Source organism: Panthera uncia, chromosome B4 (assembly GCF_023721935.1).
Source record: "Panthera uncia isolate 11264 chromosome B4, Puncia_PCG_1.0, whole genome shotgun sequence".
NCBI lineage: Eukaryota > Metazoa > Chordata > Mammalia > Carnivora > Felidae > Panthera > Panthera uncia.
The window spans coordinates 58,028,704-58,047,100 of NC_064809.1; the positions used below are offsets into that span (position 1 = coordinate 58,028,704).

Consider the following 18,397-nt stretch of genomic DNA (forward strand, 5'->3'; position numbering starts at 1 on the left):
CAACATCTATGTTCATTTAACAACTTTCAGCTAGTCACTGGACTCTTCAGTATAATTCACAAGCAGTGGCTTGGTGCAACATTCTTATTTTATTTTATTATTTTTAAATTTTTATTTATTTATTTTTGAGAGAGAGAGAGAGAGAGGCAGAGAGAGGGAGACAGACAATCCCAAGCAGGCTCCACATTGTTAGTGCAGAGCCCAAACCAGGGCTTAAATTCATGAACCATGACATCATGACCTGAGCAGAAATCAATAGTCGGACGCTTAACTGAGCCACGCAGGCACCCCATGACATTCTTATTTTAAAAATCCTAGTGTTGACACTAATAGTTACACTGCTCATTGTTATTTATGCCTGATAGGCTAAACACATCTTGACTATTCTTTCCTAGACAGTATCTGGCCTGCCAAGATCTCCCCTAGATTAAATAAGAAAGTATTGTGTGTGTTTTTTTAAGTTTGTTTGTTTTTTTGTTTGTTTGTTTTGAGAGAGAGACAGCAAGAGCAAGAAGCACATGCCCATGAGTGGGAGAGGGGAAGAGACAGAGGAAGAGAGAGAATCCCAAGCAGGCTCCACGCTGTCAGCATGAACCCAATGCAGGGCCTCGATCCCACAAACCAAACTGTGAGATCATGACCTAAGCCCAAATCAAGAGTCAACATTTAATTGCCTGAGCCACCCAGGAGCCCTGATTAAACAAGAAATTGTAACCATGCACTTAAAACTGGACATTTGACCACCAAAAGACTGCTAGAACTGATACATGAATTCCACAAAGTTGCAGGGTGCAAAATCAACAAACAGATATGAGTTGCATTTTTATATACCAATAATGAAGCAACAGAATGAGAAAGAAACTGATCCCATTCACAACGGCACCAAGAGGCATAAAATACCTAGGAATAAACCTAACCAAAGATGCAAAAGATCTGTATGTTGAAAACTATAGAAAGTTTATGAAGGAAATTGAAGAAGATACAAAGAAATGGAAAAACATTCCATGCTCATGGATTGGAAGAATAAATATTGTTAAAATGTCAATACTACCCAAAGCAATCTACACACTCAATGCAATCGCAATCAAAATTGCAACAGCATTCTTCTCGAAGCTAGAACAAGCAATTCTAAAATTTGTATGGAACCACAAAAGACACCGAATAGCCAAAGTAATACTGAAGAAAACCGAAGCGGGGGCATCACAATCCCAGACTTTTGGCCTCTACTACAAAGCTGTAATCATCAAGACAGTATGGTATTGGCACAAAAACAGACACATTGACCAATGGAATAGAATAGAAAACCTGGAATCGGATCCCCAAATGTATGGCCAACTAATCTTTGACAAAGCAGGAAAAAGTATCCAATGGAAAAAAGACAGTCTCTTTAGCAAATGATGCTGGGAGAACTGGACAGCAACATGTAGAAGAATGAAACTAGGGGCGCCTGGGTGGCTCAGTCGGTTAAGCGTCCAACTTCGGCTCAGGTCATGATCTCACAGTTCGTGAGTTCGAGCCCCGCGTTGGGCTCTGTGCTGACAGCTTGGAGCCTGGAGCCTGCTTCACATTCTGTGTCTCCCTCTCTCTCTGCCCCTTCCCTGCTCATGCTCTGTCTCTCTCTGTCTCAAAAATAAATAAACATTAAAAAAAATTTTTTAAAAAAGAATGAAACTAGACCACTTTCTTATACCATACACAAAAAGAAAATCAAAATGAATGAAAGACCTCAATGTGAGACAGGAAACCATCAAAGCACTAGAGGAGAAAGCAGGCAACAACCTCTTTGTCCTCAGCCACAGCAATTTCTTACTCCACACATCTCTAAAGGCAAGGGAATTAAAAGCAAAAATGAACTATTGGGACCTCATTAAGATAAAAACCTTCTGCACTGCAAAGGAAACAATCAACAAAACTAAAAGGCAACCAATGTAATGGGAAAAGATATTTGCAAATGACATATCAGATAAAGGGCTAGTATCCAAAATCTATAAAGAACTCACTGAACTTTACACCCAAAAAACAAATAATCCAGTGAAGAAATGGGCAGAAGACATGAATAGACATTTTTCCAAAGAAGACATCCAGATGGCCAACAGACACATGAAACGATACTCAACATCACTCATCATCAGGGAAATACAAATCAAAGCCATACTGAGATACCACCTCACACTTGTCAGAGTGGCTAAAATGAACAACTCAGGAAACTATAGATGCTGGCGAGGATATGGAGAAATGGGAACCCTCTTGCACTGTTTGTGGGAATGCAAACTGGTGCAGCTGCTCTGGAAAACAGTGTGGAGGTTCCTCAAAAAATTAAAAATAGAACTACCCTATGACCCAGCAATAGCAGTACTAGGAATTTACACATGGGATACAGGACTGCTGATGCATAGGGGCACTTGTACCCCAATGTTTATAGCAGCACTTTCAACAACAGCCAAATTATGGAAAGAGCCTAAATGTCCATCAACTGATGAATGGATAAAGAAGATGTGATTTATATATACAATGTAATACTACTTGGCAATGAGAAAGAATGAAATCATGCCATTTGCAGCAACATGGATGGAACTGGATGGTATTATGCTGAGTGAAGTAAGTCAGTCAGAGAAAGATATATGTTTTCACTCCTATGTGGATCTTGAGAAACTTAACAGAAGGCCATGGGGCAAGGGAAGGGGAAAAAAATAGTTACAGAGAGGGAGGGAGGCAAACCATGAGACTCTTAAATACAGAGAACAAACCAAGGGTTATGGGGGGGGTGGGGAAGAGGGGAAAGTGGGCGATGGGCATTGAGGAGGGCACTTGTTGGGATGAGCACTGGGTGTCATATGTAAGCCAATTTGACAATAAATTATATTTAAAAAAATTGGGCATTTGATCCCTTTGTAGAAAGAACTCAAAGAGCATCTAATGTAGTACCTTGCACATAGTTTAATGCTAGATACATATTTGTGAAGTTAATAAACTTAAAAGTTACTTAAAATGGCAATATTGCCAATTGTCAATAGGTGCAATCATATTCTGTAAGAATGGTCACATTGGCTTCAGGCTGAAGATTTAATGCAAAAATAGTAATAAATTTAAACTCTGACAACAGTACAGTACAAATTGTCAAAGACAGTTTTTACCCACTAAATGTGGGAGGGGTGACTCTTCTTAATATTTTATATTTGTATAAATTTTCCATTATAAGCATTGTTACTTTAATAATGGAATTTTTTTAAAAAATTCACTCTACATATTTTTAAGTCTTAAAAAGTACGAAGTTTGTCCTTTATGGGAGAAAATTCAAACAGCAAACTTGGTGACCTCAATTCAATTCACATAATGGGAGTATCTTATCCATTTCATAGTAACTCGTTTATAGCTTACTGTACAGAACACGCTGCTTCTTACCTCAAGTCTCTCTCCATTTCTCTGCCTTCCATGTAACCTCCTAAGACTTTCCTGTTTCTCCCACCTCATTCCAGCTAAAGTAGACATCCAGCCATAAATCCATGGGTGGTCTTCACTTATTGTGCCTTACTCATTTCTTCGTCCCTTAATTAGACCATAAGCTCCTTGAGGGCAAGGACAGCTTTACCAACCTCTGTGTCTTTAGGGCCTAGTACAGTGCCTGGCATATAGACACACTTCATCAGTGGTTGTTATTAAATTGAATGAATTAAAATAACCTTGAAGAACTTAACTTTCTTTAACACAAAGCACTGGAGGGAAAAACAAATTGCACTCTAAATTTGAAACTGATTTAGGAAAAAAAAACATGTTCTCTGGATATAAGAAATTCCCATAGCAGCAATTTTCTCCACTAATTAGTCTGCCTTTTCCAAACTGGGCAGGGGCAGTTGGCATGGCAAATGTTCAGCTTCTGGATGGACATCTAGGATATTCTCTAGCACCAACAGCTGCAGCCATAACCTCATTACTCAACTCTGGGCACAAGTTTCCTTTTTAGAGAGGCATATGTTAAATAAATAAACCAATCAACCAAACAAAGAAGCCAAAACCAAAACCAGTAGCCATACAAATAAACCTTGCATTCCTGAATAAATGTAAACTGAGCTCACCCTTCCTAAACCTGGCATCAGTCATCTATGATTCCTGGTGGAAATGACCAATCAAAATCAATCCATACCATTGGGAAAGGTCAAAGGGAAAAAAGGGCTTCCTCTCCAAAAATGGTAAAGAGGAAATGAGAGAAAAAACCCAAAATATTTAGAATGGCATAAAAAGTGACCTGTGTTAACTTCTTTTTGTTTTTACATCTAACAAAGTTTCCTACAGCCCAGTTACCAAGTTGAATCGTGTGGGACAGAGGAGAGCGGTCAAGTGGAAATGCCTTCAAGAGCTCACAGTTTCATGCTGAGAGGTTCTCCATTTCCCAAGGGTAAGAAATGTTTATCCCAAGACACAGGACCTTTCAGTTGCCCAAAGAGGCCTTCCTCAGCAACTCCTCACTGTTCAGGAGGAGATAGATCAAAGCTAGTCCATTGTCTCTCCAGTCAGAAGCCACACATTCCTGTCAGGTTCCCTCCACATAACCAGGAAAGGTAGTGACAGGATTGTTACTGCATTGAATTAGCCAGAGAAGGGAAAATATAATTGGTTCAGAGGAAAGAACACTAGGCAACATTTGAGAATCTGCCTCTGTTCTCAGAACATGCCTAAGATTAACACTCAGATCAGGGTTTCAGTCTCCTCCTTGGCACCATAGCTTAACCTGCAGTCTCTTGAGAATGCCCAAAGCCTTGTTTCCTATCACCTTAGACTGCAAACCAGTCTAGGGAAGCCTATGGGAAAGTAGCATTTAATTAAAGGGGAGAAAAAAAGTATTTCTTTGCTTCAATGTTTGAAGATTTTTGTTATTGTTTTCACTTGTTCCTGAATCCAATCTGATCCTCAACCAAATGTATAGCAATATAGTGTTACTCTAAAGTGTTACCCATCAAAAAAATTGCCATAGTTTTTGTAGTTGAATAAATAAAAACTACTGCATAATATTCCCCCAAACAAACAAACAAACAAAATTCAAACTGAGCTCTTCAAAGCCTGGCAATGAAAGGCAATGATCTACAGCAGGATTTGGGGAGAGAGTGCACTAAGCTGATCCCCTGAGAATCACCTTCCCCTTAAGTACCTCCCTTTAATTACTTCTTTTATATTTATTCTATTTATTTTATTCTCAAAAACTTTTTTGAGAAAGAAAGTACACATGCACATGGGGAAGGGGCAGCAGGCAAGGGGGGAGAGAGAGAATCTTAAGAAGTAGGGCTCTATCTCAGGAACCATGAGATCATGACCAGAGCCGAAATCAAGAGTTGGCTGCTTAACTCACTGGGCCACCCAGGTGACCCTTCTGTTAATTATTATACACCACTACTATGGTTGAAGGGAGACAATGCACTCTCAGTTAATATTACAATCCAACAGTACACTAGGTATATAAACACCAGTAATTCCCAGTTCATGTGTGATCAGGCTGGAAAACATGGTTGGAGAAAGCTTACACAGCCCATTGCCTCTGTCAGCATCCCTGTCCTCACTGCCACAGTAGCCACAATGACTCTGGAACAGCCTGTAGGGTGTGGGGTTGGGAAAAGTGGCTCATTATGACCAAAGCCTTTTTTTTTTTTTTTTTGGCCCAGGATTTCCCAGGTGATTTCATGATCAATGTCTATACCCAGAATCCAGGGACTTTAGAGTTGGACAGAATCCTCATATTTATCTTTTCGTTTTTTACTTTTCATTCCAAAACACTTTCAGATTTATATAACAGCTGCAAATATAATGCAAAATTACTATATCCCCCTCACGTGGATTCCATCTTACATAACCATATTACAGTCATGAATATCAAGAAATTAATGCAATACACCATTTTTTTATTTTTATTCATCTTTTCTTTTTTAAATTGAAGTATAATTAACATGCAGTGTTATATTAGTTCCAGGTGAACAATGAAATGATTTAACAATTCTATACATTTTTCAGTGCTTATCAAGATAAACGTACTCTTAATTCTTTTTCTCTATTTCACTCATTCCCCACCCACCTCCTCTCTGGAAGCCACCAGTTTATTCTCAGTATTTAAGAGTCTTTTTGTCTGTTTTTTTCTTTGTTTGTTCACTTATTTTGTTTCTCAAATTCCACAGATGAGTGAAATTATACTGTATTTGTCTTTTTCTGACTGACTTATTTCACTTAACCATTCATTTTTGGATAAACATGGGTTCACTTCCATATCTTGGCTATTGTAAATAATGCTATAATAAACATAGGGATGCCCATATCTTTTTAAATTAGTATGTTCATTTTCTCAGGATAAATACTCAGTAGTTGAATTATTCTATTTTAACCCTATTTTTAACTTTTTGAGGAACCTCCATACTATTTTCCACAGTGACTGCACCAGTTTGCATTCCCACCAACAGCGCACAAGAGTTCCTTTATCTTCACATCTTCACCAACACTTGCTACTTCTTATTGTTTTGATTTTAGCCATTCTGACCTGTGTAAGGTGATATCTAATTGTGGTTTTAATTTGCATTTCCCTGATGATGAGTGATGTTGAGCATCTTTTCATATGTCTGCTGGCCATCTGTATGTCTTCTTTGGAAAATTGTCTACTCAGGTGCTCTGTCCATTTTTTAATTGATTTTTTTGGGGGGGAGTGTTGAATTGCTTATATACCTTGATAATATAAATCAATATGTTTTGAGTTTTTGAATACATTTATTAAGGGATATTAACCCCTTATCGGATATTTGCAAATATCTTCTCCTATTCAGTAGGTTGCCTTTTGGTTTTGTTGATGGTTTCCTTTTGCTGTGAAAAAGCTTTTTATTTTGGAGTAGTCTCAATAGTTTAATTTTGCTTTTGTTTCCCTTGCCTGAGGAGACAGATCTAGAAAAATATCTCTATGGCTGATGTCAAAAAGATTGCTGTCTATGTTTTCTTCTAGGACTGTTACAGTTTCAGGTCTCACATTTAGATCTTTAATCCATCTTGAGTTTATTTTTGTGATAGCGTAAGGAAGTGGTGTAGTTTCATTCTTCTGCATGTGGCTGTCCAGTTTTCCGAGCACCGTTTGTTGAAGAGACTATCTTTTTCCCATTGCATATTCTTGTCTCCTTTGTCAAAGATTAATTGACCATGAATGCAAGGGTTTATTTCTAGGCTCTCTATTCCGTTCCACTGATATATGTGTCTTTTTGTGTGTGTATGTGCTAGACCATACTGTTTTGATTATACAGCCTTGTAGTATAATAGAAATCTGGGATTGTGATGCCTCCAGCTTTGTGCGGCTTTGGATATTCCACCACTTTCGTCGTCCTATAAAATTTTAGGATTATTTGTTCTAGTTCTGTAAAACATGATGTTGGTCTTTTGATAGGGATTGCATTAAATCTGTAGATTGCTTTGGGTAGTATGGACATTTTAACAATATTGGTTCTTTCAGTCTGTGAGCATGGAATATCTTTCCATTTCTTTGTGTCATTTCCAGTTTCTTTCATCAGTGTTTTATATTGTTCAGAGTACAGGTCTTTCACCTCCTTGGTTAAGTTTATTCCTAGGTACTTTATTATGATATATCACTTTTATCTAATCTATAGGCCTTATTCAAAATTTATCAGTTGCCCAATTAGTATTCTTTATCTGGACCAGGATCACATATTACATCAGTTGTCATATCTCTTTAGTCTCTATTAATTTGAAACGTTCCTCTATCTTTATCTTTCATAAGCTTAAAGATTACTAACCAATTATTTTGAAGAATGTCCCTAATTTGGGGTTTGTCTAAAATTTCCTCAGTTTATGTATTTTTGGCTAATACTGCCATGTCCTTGTCAGTGGATCATATCAAGAGGTACTTGTTATTGACATCTCATTACTGGTGACATTAATGCTGATCATTTAAAGTGATTTCTCCAAATTAAAGTTATTCTTTCTCCTCTCGTAATGAATAAGTATGTTGGGGTAAAACACTTTGAGACTATGTCAATATCCTGTGTCTCATTATGCGTTTTCATCTAACATTCACCTATGAATTTTAGCATCCATTAAATGTAGTACTAATATTCAATTGATGATTCTTACTACAGTATTGTTTGCCAAATGGTGATATTCTAAATGGTGATATTCTATATCCATCATTCCTTCTACATTTATTTTTAATTTTTCTTTTAATGCTTTTTTTAAAGTTTATTTTGAAAGACAGAGAGCAAAGCAAAAATGGGGTGGGGACAGAGAGAGAGGGAGAGAGATTTCCAAGCAGGCTCCGCACTGTCATCACAGAACCCAACACAGAGCTTGAATTCACAAACCACGAGATCATGACCTGAGTCAAAATCAAGAGTCGGAAGCTTAACTGACTGAGCCACCCAGGTGCCTCTCCTTCTACTTTTATTAATTGGAATACTATTGTAAGGAGGAGCTTTCTTTTCTCATGATCCATATAGACTCCTAGATTCTCATTTTATTGCATGGGTTATTATGTATTATTGTCAATACATTTTTTTTTCCTCAAAATTTCTGCAGATGTGGTCACTGGGAAGCTTTGCAAGTTGGATCTTGTGTTCTTTGACATGTCTCCATCATTTTCATGTACTTTGTGGAAGGAATGTTAATGCTCAACTAATCCACCTTTAAATCACCTCCAAGTGCTCTTGGCAAGTAGTCACCCAGACTATGTCTAACAAAATCCAGCATTAGAGAACTTGCATGTCCAGCACAGGATTATCCTTCTCCAGACAGTTCTGATATCCAAGTACGCTTCTCCGTTTTGACTTTGTTTTCTCAGTCTTCCTAGCTACGCATAGTGTACAACTGAAGGTTAAAGACTGAGCTAATCCTGACCAAAATTTTAACTTTATTCATAGAATTATAATTAAATAACTCATCCAGAACTGTAATTAGGTTAGCCAAACATGACCTTGGGATTCCATATTGCCAAAATGGCAGCTCATGCCTTCTCTTCTCTCTTAGCATCAGTGCCCCTCACTCGACACGGACACCTAAGATTGAGCCTCTACCTTGGTTACTAGTATTAACTATTACCCAGTCCTTTTGGAAGAGTAAAATCTGCATCTTCACATGATGATGAGGCACCATGTTTTTCAGTCGTGTTTTTGTTAGTCCTATTTCTTTCTGACGCTGAAGCCTTACTCCAAACTGTACTATACATGTGGTTTCAAGTGCTTGCTCAATGACCAGCTGCATCAGCAATACCTTGGGAGCTTGTTAAAAAATACATATTTATGGACTCCTCTCCTGAATTATTGGGCAAATCTTCTTAAGCCTCAGATCTTCATCCATAAAGATGAAGTGCTTGCTTTATAGGATTGTCAGGAAGAGTCAATGAAATTATGTATGTGAAGTGTTTAGCATTCTGCTCGACCCAAGCTAAATAGTAAACAACATCAGCTGCTATTATTATTATATAAATATTACTGCTATAACTGTTACTAGGCAAGTATCAAAAATGTACCAGATATTTTACTTTCTCCTGAATGAGTAAAAAATAGATGTCTAGAGGGGTGGCATTGCCCATTACCATTATATTTCATGTACAATAGGTGGCAGCAGAGGCTATATACATTGGCTCTAGTGGTCAAGTAAGGGATACCATAGAATGGAACTCAGAAAAAATAATCTTCTATATGAAGATTTGTCATCTTCCTGTTATCTATATGCTCCCAACCCAATTATCTATGTAGAAAAGTCCTGGATTGGAAACAAAGGAGTTAACTTTCTACTAAAGAGAGGCTACCATTTTTTAGCCTCTCTGGGATTCCATCTCTTTATCTGTCAAATGAGGATTTGATATCAGAGGATTTCCAGAATTGCCTCCATATCTAAGACCTTATGCTTCTATTAACTGAGACTCTACAACCTACTCTCAACGTTCTGTGTGCAGATGATACCAATTTATCATTTCATGCTGGACTTCTCTTCTTACGAGAGTTACATTCTTCTCTGCCAAGAGGGCTGTCATCACTAAATAAGACTAAACAGTGAAAAGAAAGCTGTTTCCACTTCCTGGTGTATTTGCAACTTCCCACAACGGATGGCCAAATATTTGCTATGTTTTCTATTTCACTCCTCACCCATCTGCTCCACTGTTGAGTATTCTTCTTTCAGTACAAGCATGCCTTCTAAAATATCAAACTTTTTAAAAAGGCATTCAAATTATACCTAAAGGTTTGGATTTTGATGTCTATTAACTGTAAGAGAGCTTTGAAATAGCAAATTAGTCCTGGATTCTCATTTCCCTCCATGCTCACTTTCAGTTCATCTGAAATCGGCTTAAATACCTGTTGCTCTCATTGTACTATTATTTTCACTGGGCTTCCCTTTGTTGTACTAATATTTAACAACAGTGACATCAACAACAACTAAGCTTCATGGAATGCTTGCCAGGTACTGTTCCAAATGCTTTACCTATATAGCATCTCATTCAATTCTTACAATAATTCTATGAACAGGTGAAATATAAAAGCACTTTGTGGTTCTTGTTTATTAATGTTTCTCATCTTTTCCTTCAATCAATTCTCTCCACACACATTTCAGAGCTATTTACCGAATGTATCCAAAGCCTGCAACATATTTTCCCATGTGCTTTGGGAGACTTAAACAAAACTTTCTTTCCACAGTCCCACCCTTCAGCATATTCCACTTCTACTTCCCATTTCATGTAAAATGAGATATCTCTTATCTTTGCTTTTGTAAAACTTCATTTATTGTTAGTTTAATAATATTAATTTCAGTCAGTCATCATGTAGACAAGTCCTAGATTGGAAACAAGAATTAGCTTCTAATCTGAGAATGTGAGATATTCTCTATGATCATACTCTGCTCTATGCTGTACATTAAAAAAAATTTTTTTCAGAGTCCATGTGTGTTCACTATCGAAAACTAAAACAAAACAAAAAGAAAGGAAGAGAGCAAATTACAAATTCCACCATTTAAGGTAATCGTAATGGATATTTTTGCAGAAACCTCTCATTTTCCCATACATTTATATAATTAAGATGATACCATATTAAAAATGCTTTCAGTAAGACTAATCAGGTAGAAATAATAATTCTTTTTCATTGCTTTGTTTGCCAGTCTAGCATACCTCTAATAGCTCTTCTGTATATGAGGTTTTGGAAAACTAACATTTCTATTGACCATTGTTTTCTGCCTAATCTACTTACCACCATTGTCTACTTCCAATGAATACAGAAAAGTTTATGTAACAAGAATTAACTTATTATTATTTTGAAGCTCTAACTAGTTAAGGGATGTATTTTTAAGAGTATTATTTTTAGAACTTTAAAATTATTTATCATTTAAAGAAAGACAAGCACTTGCCTTCATCTCCATCATCCCCAAATGGGTAGAAGAGAGCAACAGCTAAATTGATGAACACAGCCAAGTTGAAGGAAATGCTCCCCCACAGGGATATGTGCCTTGAGAACCAGAACAGGGCAGGGTTACCTAGTGAGCAAAAAGTGTGATGGGACAAAACAGAAGAATTAATTTTGATCTCAACACAAGAACCCTACTGAAACAACATTTTACTAAATTGTGTTTTTGTAAAGTCGTATAAAAGCACATTTAAATAAACATCCAAAGTGACTTATTTAAGAAAGTTTATAATCAGTACCATAAGGGAGTTTTCTATTTGATTTCTTCTTTATTCTTCAGCCAATTTACACCCAAGCCATTATAAAGGGGTGGGTAATTTTGCAATTGCTAAACACGGTCAGAAAAGGTGATTCTGTAATAATTCCCTCTGACACATCCCTAGAGCAGATTAGGGGAAAGACAGGTTAGTGGATGCCTGGGGCCCCCCTTAACAGAACAGTATGTATCACTTTGTAAGTCAGTAATATTGATTAATTGGTCCCACTCCCATGCCTTACAGTCAGAAGAAGAAGAAGAAGAAGAAGAAGAAGAAGAAGAAGAAAAGAAGAAGTAAAAGAAGAAGCAAAGAAGAGAAAAGAAAAGAAAAGAAAAGAAAAGAAAAGAAAAGAAAAGAAAAGGAAAAGAAAAGGAAAAGGAAAAAAAAAAGCCCAAACCAGACTCATGTCTGATGAATATTCCTATGACCCAAAGTAACCTGAAATTCTGAACCTTAATAGCATGGTATAATACTGCTTACTGGGAACTCATGATTTATAATATCTAAGTTTTATTTATTTTTGAGAGAGAGAGAGAGAGAGAGAGAAAGAGAGAACGATTGGGGGGAAGGGCAAAAAGAGAGGGAAAGAGAATCCCATGAATGTGGGATCAATCCCATGAACTGTGACATCATGACCTGAGCTGAAATCAACAGTTGGATGCTTAACCAACTGAACCACTCAGGTGCCCCTTACAATATCTAAGTTTTAAACCTTAACACTTCCTAAAAACTTGGGTTTTTAACGGCAGAAAAACATGAAAGATACAATAGGAAGTACTAATAAGTGGGAGAGGCTTTACTGAATATTTTCAGAAATGAGATTCTGTATTTATCTTCAGAAATGAATTAGTAGGTGCATCTACTAAATCTACGTCTCCTAAATAACTGAACAAATATGAAATGCATACAAATTTGACCACATGACTTTTTCAGAGCTTGTCCATTCTCTAACTCTTACTATCTAAACATCACATCTAAAATATTGGAGTTACATGAGGGAGAAAGGAACATCAAATTTCAAGGAGAAATTATAAACTTTTCAAATTATGTTCTGTGAATTCCAATCTGGGATCTGCTGCTCACTTATAAACTGCACTTCCCTTCAGTATATGTTGTTTTCCTTCTCTTGGAATAAAGGATCCCAAAGCTGAAACAGGCTATGATTTGCTATGGCATTTAGTTGACTGATGTATCTTAAATTGTAAATATCTGCATCTCCATCATTTTTATTAGGAGTCTTCATTTTAAAAAGCAGAATATTGGGGCACCCAGATGACTCAGTTGGTTAAGTGCCCAACTCTTGACTTTGGTTCAAGTCATGATCTCGTGGTTCTTGAGATCGAGCCCCACACTGAGCTCTGTGATGGAAGCATGGAGCCTGTTTGGGATTCTCTCTCTCCCTCTCTCTCTGCCTTTCCTCCCTCACATGCTCTCCCCCCACTCAAAATAAATAAACTTAAAAAAATGAAAAGTTGAACATTAAGACAAAATAGAAGATGTTGATACATACATTTGTAGTACATCCAATGAATCATTCTATCTATAACCTCATAGTAAGTTGCTTCCAAACTTTAAATGTAAGATGTACATTGAAATTCATTTTAAGATTTGTTTTTTAATAATTGATAAAATATTTATCCAAAAAAGAACAAACCCCACAAGCACTAGTTCATTATTCAACTTAGTTTAGTCAGGGATAAAATGTGTGCTTTTCCAATGTCCCAAATAAAATTGTTGAATTTTCATGTATGTGTTCTAGACACCCTAAATTTTCTCTGAATTCCATAAGGTTCTATATGGCAAAATGCTAAGGGAGAGTCATTTCTTTATTTTTCAAATATTCTGATAAGAAAGCCTAACAGTGGATACCATAATCTTATAGCCAAAGATGGTATGTCACAAGCTCCACTCAAATCCATAAACCACACTCAGTAAAGTTCCTAGGAAACTGGAATGATGAAACACTGTTGAATGGAGGTATTGAGAACATATGCCTACTGGTCTGGAAAACATCCCCCAAGGATAGGAAAGACCTAATCTAGAGTTCCCCCCTACTAATTTTTGTTTAAAACTCATGATATCCCTTATCTGGGGAAGCAAACTAAAGTGTATTATAAACTTTAAAATTTTGAAATTTTAGGTGTGCCTCGGTGGCTCAGTTGGTTAAGTGTCCAACTTCAGCTCAGGTTCTCATGGTTCTCAAGGTTTGTGACTTCAAGTCCCACATCAGTTTCTCTGCTGTCAGCACAGAACCCACTTCAGATCTTCTGCCCCCTCTCACTCTGACCCTACCCCCCAAATAAATAAACTTTAAAAAAAGAATTTAAAAATTTTAAAACTCAATATTTGCATATAGAGTTGACTGCTGTGATGTAAGTAATGGAAACTGTATTATATTAATTTGGGGGGAGGGGAGGGGCAGAGGCGAGGCAGAGAAAGAGAATCTCAAGCAGGCTCCACAGTGTGGAGCCCAACACGAGTTACAGTTTCACAACTATGAGATTATGACGTAGGCTGAAATCAAGAACGATGCTCAAGTGACTGAGCTACCCAGGCGCTCCTGCATTATATTAATTTTTAACTGTAAAATTATAACATTGCTTTATTTTTATACAAGTGCCATAGAATTTTTAGTCTGACTTGGCAAGGTAAAGATATTTTGAAAGAAAGAATGACTTTCAAGAAAACATTAAACAATCTATTCACTCATAGGATCTTAAGATAAGAGAGGACAAGCATGCTGGTGCCGATGTCTCTCCATCCCATTCACTGATCGTTAAGGCCAGTCAGAGCCCATTCAAGGACAGCAGACTTGCAGCTGTTCAGCAGTTGAAACATACAGCTGCAAGCTTGCATTTCATAATATTTATAAAACTACAGGATCAGCACTAAAAGATGATCTAATGTAGTCTTCTGTTTCTGTTAAGCCACAGGTGTCTCAGCTCTCACTCAGGTGTGGACTGAGATTATATTCTTAAGCTTATAAGTGATTTGAGTACCATCAAATGGCAAGAAATTAAAAGCCAATTTAGGGATGCCTGGGTGGCTCAGTCAGTTAAGCGTCCGACTCTTGGTTTGCGCTCAGGTCATGATCTCATGGTCATGATCTCATGGATCAAGCCCTGCATCAGACTCTGCACTAACAGCATAAAGCCTACCTGGGATTCTCTCTCTACCTCTCTCTCTGTCCCTGCTCTACTCACACTCTCGCTCAGAATAAATAAATAAGCTGTAAAAAAAATTTAAATGAATCCTGTTATGTATCCTAAAGTACCAACTTATCTACCATTATGCTCAAAACTAACCATTTTACTTTATTGTACTTACTCCTGATTTTCTTCTGCCACTTCATTTCATTGTAGAGATCTTCAGTTTGCTGGAAAAAGTCATTCACTTTACTTCCTTGTTCATCCCTTTCAGTTGTGTTGAACACACGGCTCTTGGATTCTCGCGTAAGGTATTCACATATATTGGGGACAGGAAAAACTATTTGTTCCATTGTCCTATCATGCCGAACAATCTGAAAATATTAATGTGCATTTGCTTTAGCTTTTGGGCACTTCAGTCTTAGACTATTTTGTGTTTTTAGCATGAGTTTATGAATGATATTTTATTAATTAAGTTTGAAAAAACATGCCAGCATGAAATCCCTAGAATAATCCTTTAGTGCACTACTTTTCATTGGTGTCTTTAAGAAAAATTAGGGACACCTGGGTGGCTCAGTCGGTTAAGCATCCGACTTTGGCTCAGGTCATGATCTCACAGTTTGTGAGTTCAAGCCCATGTCAGGCTCTGGGTGGACAGCTCATAGCCTGAAGCCTGCTTCAGATTCTGTGTCTCCCTCTCTCTCTGCCCCTGTCCCACTCACACTAGGTCTCTCTCTCTCTCAAAAGTAAATGAACATTAAAAAAAGAATAAATGAATAATAAATAATAAATGAATATTAAAAAATAATAAAAAAAGAAAAATTAACTGATTACTGTATCATAAATACTGTTATAAATAACAAAACCCCAAATCTTTATTCTTTCTGGAATAACATTAAACTTCTGTCACCCATTTTTTATTTTCATGAGTTACATCAGAGAATTAAGAACTAAGTGATTGGCTGCATAACCTTAAACACAGCACTTGGTATATCTGCATCTTATTCTTAGCTTGTTCTTCCTAAAAAGATCTGTTGGAGACCAAATGACATACTCAACGTGATGTGCCCTGAGTTCTATAGAAAAAGGTGCTTTATATCATTAAAATGTTTCCTACTCATGGCAAAACATATTTTTGTAGGTATAATATCCATTTAAATATATAACTAGATGTAAGTACTCCTTATTTTCAATTTGTCTTATTTGGTACTTGTGACAGTTTAATGTTAGACTAAACAAAACAAAAACCAGCTGAATATTTTCATACGAATTCACCATGCAACAAGGGTTTGTTTAGACTAAATCTCAAGGTACATGTTTATATACTCTGCTTATCCCTCAAGAATGAATCAGGATTGGTCTAAGCCAGAAAGGCCACCCTACTACTCCCCTTCACCACAGGCTGGTATAGTGGGGCAAGCATGTGACCTAGTTCCAGGAAATGAGGCATAAGTAGAAATATCCTGGTGGCAGGGGAGAGGGAATCAGGAAAGATTTTGCTTCCTGAAAAAACAGAGAGTCACATGAAAGAAACAAAATAATAAAGCCAAAAAACTAAATACAAAATACAAAAAACTCTTGTTTTGGCCTGTATTCTTTTTCTTCCCACTTAGAACAAAAGGTAATAGAAGGGCATGATGCTTAAAACTCTGGCAGCCCTTTTGCAACCTTGAGGTGAGATATCACCAGCATAATAAGGAAGACACAAAGTAAGATAGGAAAGGCTTGCATGTCTGAAGACATCACTTGAGTTATTGAATCAATTGTAGAACTACCGGTACCTACAGATTTCATTTTATGTGGGATAATCAAATATTTTTATTGTTCAAACAATGGTCAATCTGGTGTTCTGTTACTTGTAATATAAGCTATCCTAAATGATATGTAAATATGCAAACTAAATGCTAGAATACTATCATATAAACAAACAAAAAAGGGGCACCTGGTTGGCTCAGTCGGTTAAGCATCCGACTTTGGCTCAGGTCATGATCTCACAGTTCGTGGCTTTGAGCCCCATGTCGACTCTGTGCTGACAGTTCACAGCGTAGAGCCTGTTTCAGATTTTGTGTCTCCCGCTCTTGCTGCCCCTCCCCTATTCATGCACTATTTCTGTCTCTGTCTCTGTCTCTTTATCAAAAATAAATAAACATTAAAAAATGAAAAAAAATACACACACAGAATGAAATTTAGTAGCAGTAAATAAAATTCCCAAACACAGGTTAAAGAAGTCAATTATACAAAAGAAAAATTGGACCTATTTATATTGCAGGGGGAAAAAAACGTTGTTTTTTTTTTTTTTTTTGCTTGATCCAAAAGTATAAAACCATAAAAAAAAAATTCTCAGGATGCATTTAAGAAATAGTGTCTGTATACCATGATCAAGTGGGATATACTCCAGGGACGCAAGGGATGTTTAACATCCACAAATCAGTCAATGTGATGTAGTACAGTAACAAAATAAAACATTAAAATCATATAATCAGTTCAACAGATGCAGAAAAAGCATTTGAGAAAGTTCAACATCCATTTATGGTAAAAACTTTCAACAAAGTGGGTATAGAGGGAACATATCTCAACATAAAAGCCATACCTGACAAAGTCACACAGCTATCATAATATACCAACAGTACAAAGCTGAAAGTTCCTCCTCTAAGATCAGTACCAAGACAATGATGTGTTGAAATCAACATTAATTCTTCTGTTTTGTCCCATCACACTTTTTGCTCACTAGGTAACCCTGCCCTGTTCTGGTTCTCAAGACACATATCACTTTTATTCAACATAGTATTAGAAGTCCTAACCAGAGCCATTAGACAAGAAAACAAAATAAAAGGCATCCAAATTGGAAAAAAAGAAGTTAAATGGTCACTATATCTAGAGGACATGATATTAGGTATAGAAAACCCTAAATACTCCAACAAAAAAGTGTTAGGAATACTAAACAAATTCAGTAAAGTGGCAAGACACAAAAATTAATACACAAAACTCTGTTGTATTGCTATGCACTCATAATGAACTATCAGAAAGAGAAATAAAGAAAACAACCTCATTCAGAATTTCATCAAAAAGAACACAACAGTGGCTCCTAGGTGGCTCAGTCATTTGAGCATCCAACTCTAGATTTTGGCTGAGGTCATGATCCCAGGGTCATGGGATCAAGCCCCACATGGAGTTCTGCACTGAGCATAAAGCCTGTTTAAGATATTCTCTCTCTGTCTGTCTTTCTCTCCCTCTGCTCCTCTCCCCCACTTGTGTGCTCGCTCTCTCTCTCTCTCTCTCCAATACCTAGAAATAAATTTAATCAAGGAGCTAAAAGATCTATGTATTAAAAACTGTAAGACACCAATGAAAGAAATTGAAGAAGCCACAAATAAATGGAAAAATATTTCATGCTCATTGTTTGGAAAAACTAATATTTTTAAAAAATATCCATACTACCCTAAGCAATATACAGATTCAATGCAATCCTTGTCAAAATTTCCATGATATTTTTCAAATGGAACAAACACTCCTAACAAAAAAGGAACAGTCTTAAAATTTGTATGGAACCACTGAAGACCCCAGATAGCCAAAGCAA

At 36.8% G+C, this 18,397-nt stretch overlaps 1 protein-coding gene across 2 annotated transcripts in view; it reads right to left on the reverse strand.

Moving 5' to 3' along the window:
* The window catches only part of ITPR2 (inositol 1,4,5-trisphosphate receptor type 2), a 490,724-nt gene that overhangs the window by 92,173 nt on the left and 380,154 nt on the right, over positions 1-18,397 (reverse strand). For both annotated transcript variants that reach the window (XM_049627177.1, XM_049627176.1), the window contains exons 47-48: positions 15,002-15,194; positions 11,362-11,487 (exon numbers count right to left, since the gene is read on the reverse strand). In XM_049627177.1, coding sequence (XP_049483134.1) covers positions 11,362-11,487; positions 15,002-15,194 — 319 coding nt within the window. The remainder of the gene's footprint in view (positions 1-11,361; positions 11,488-15,001; positions 15,195-18,397) is intronic.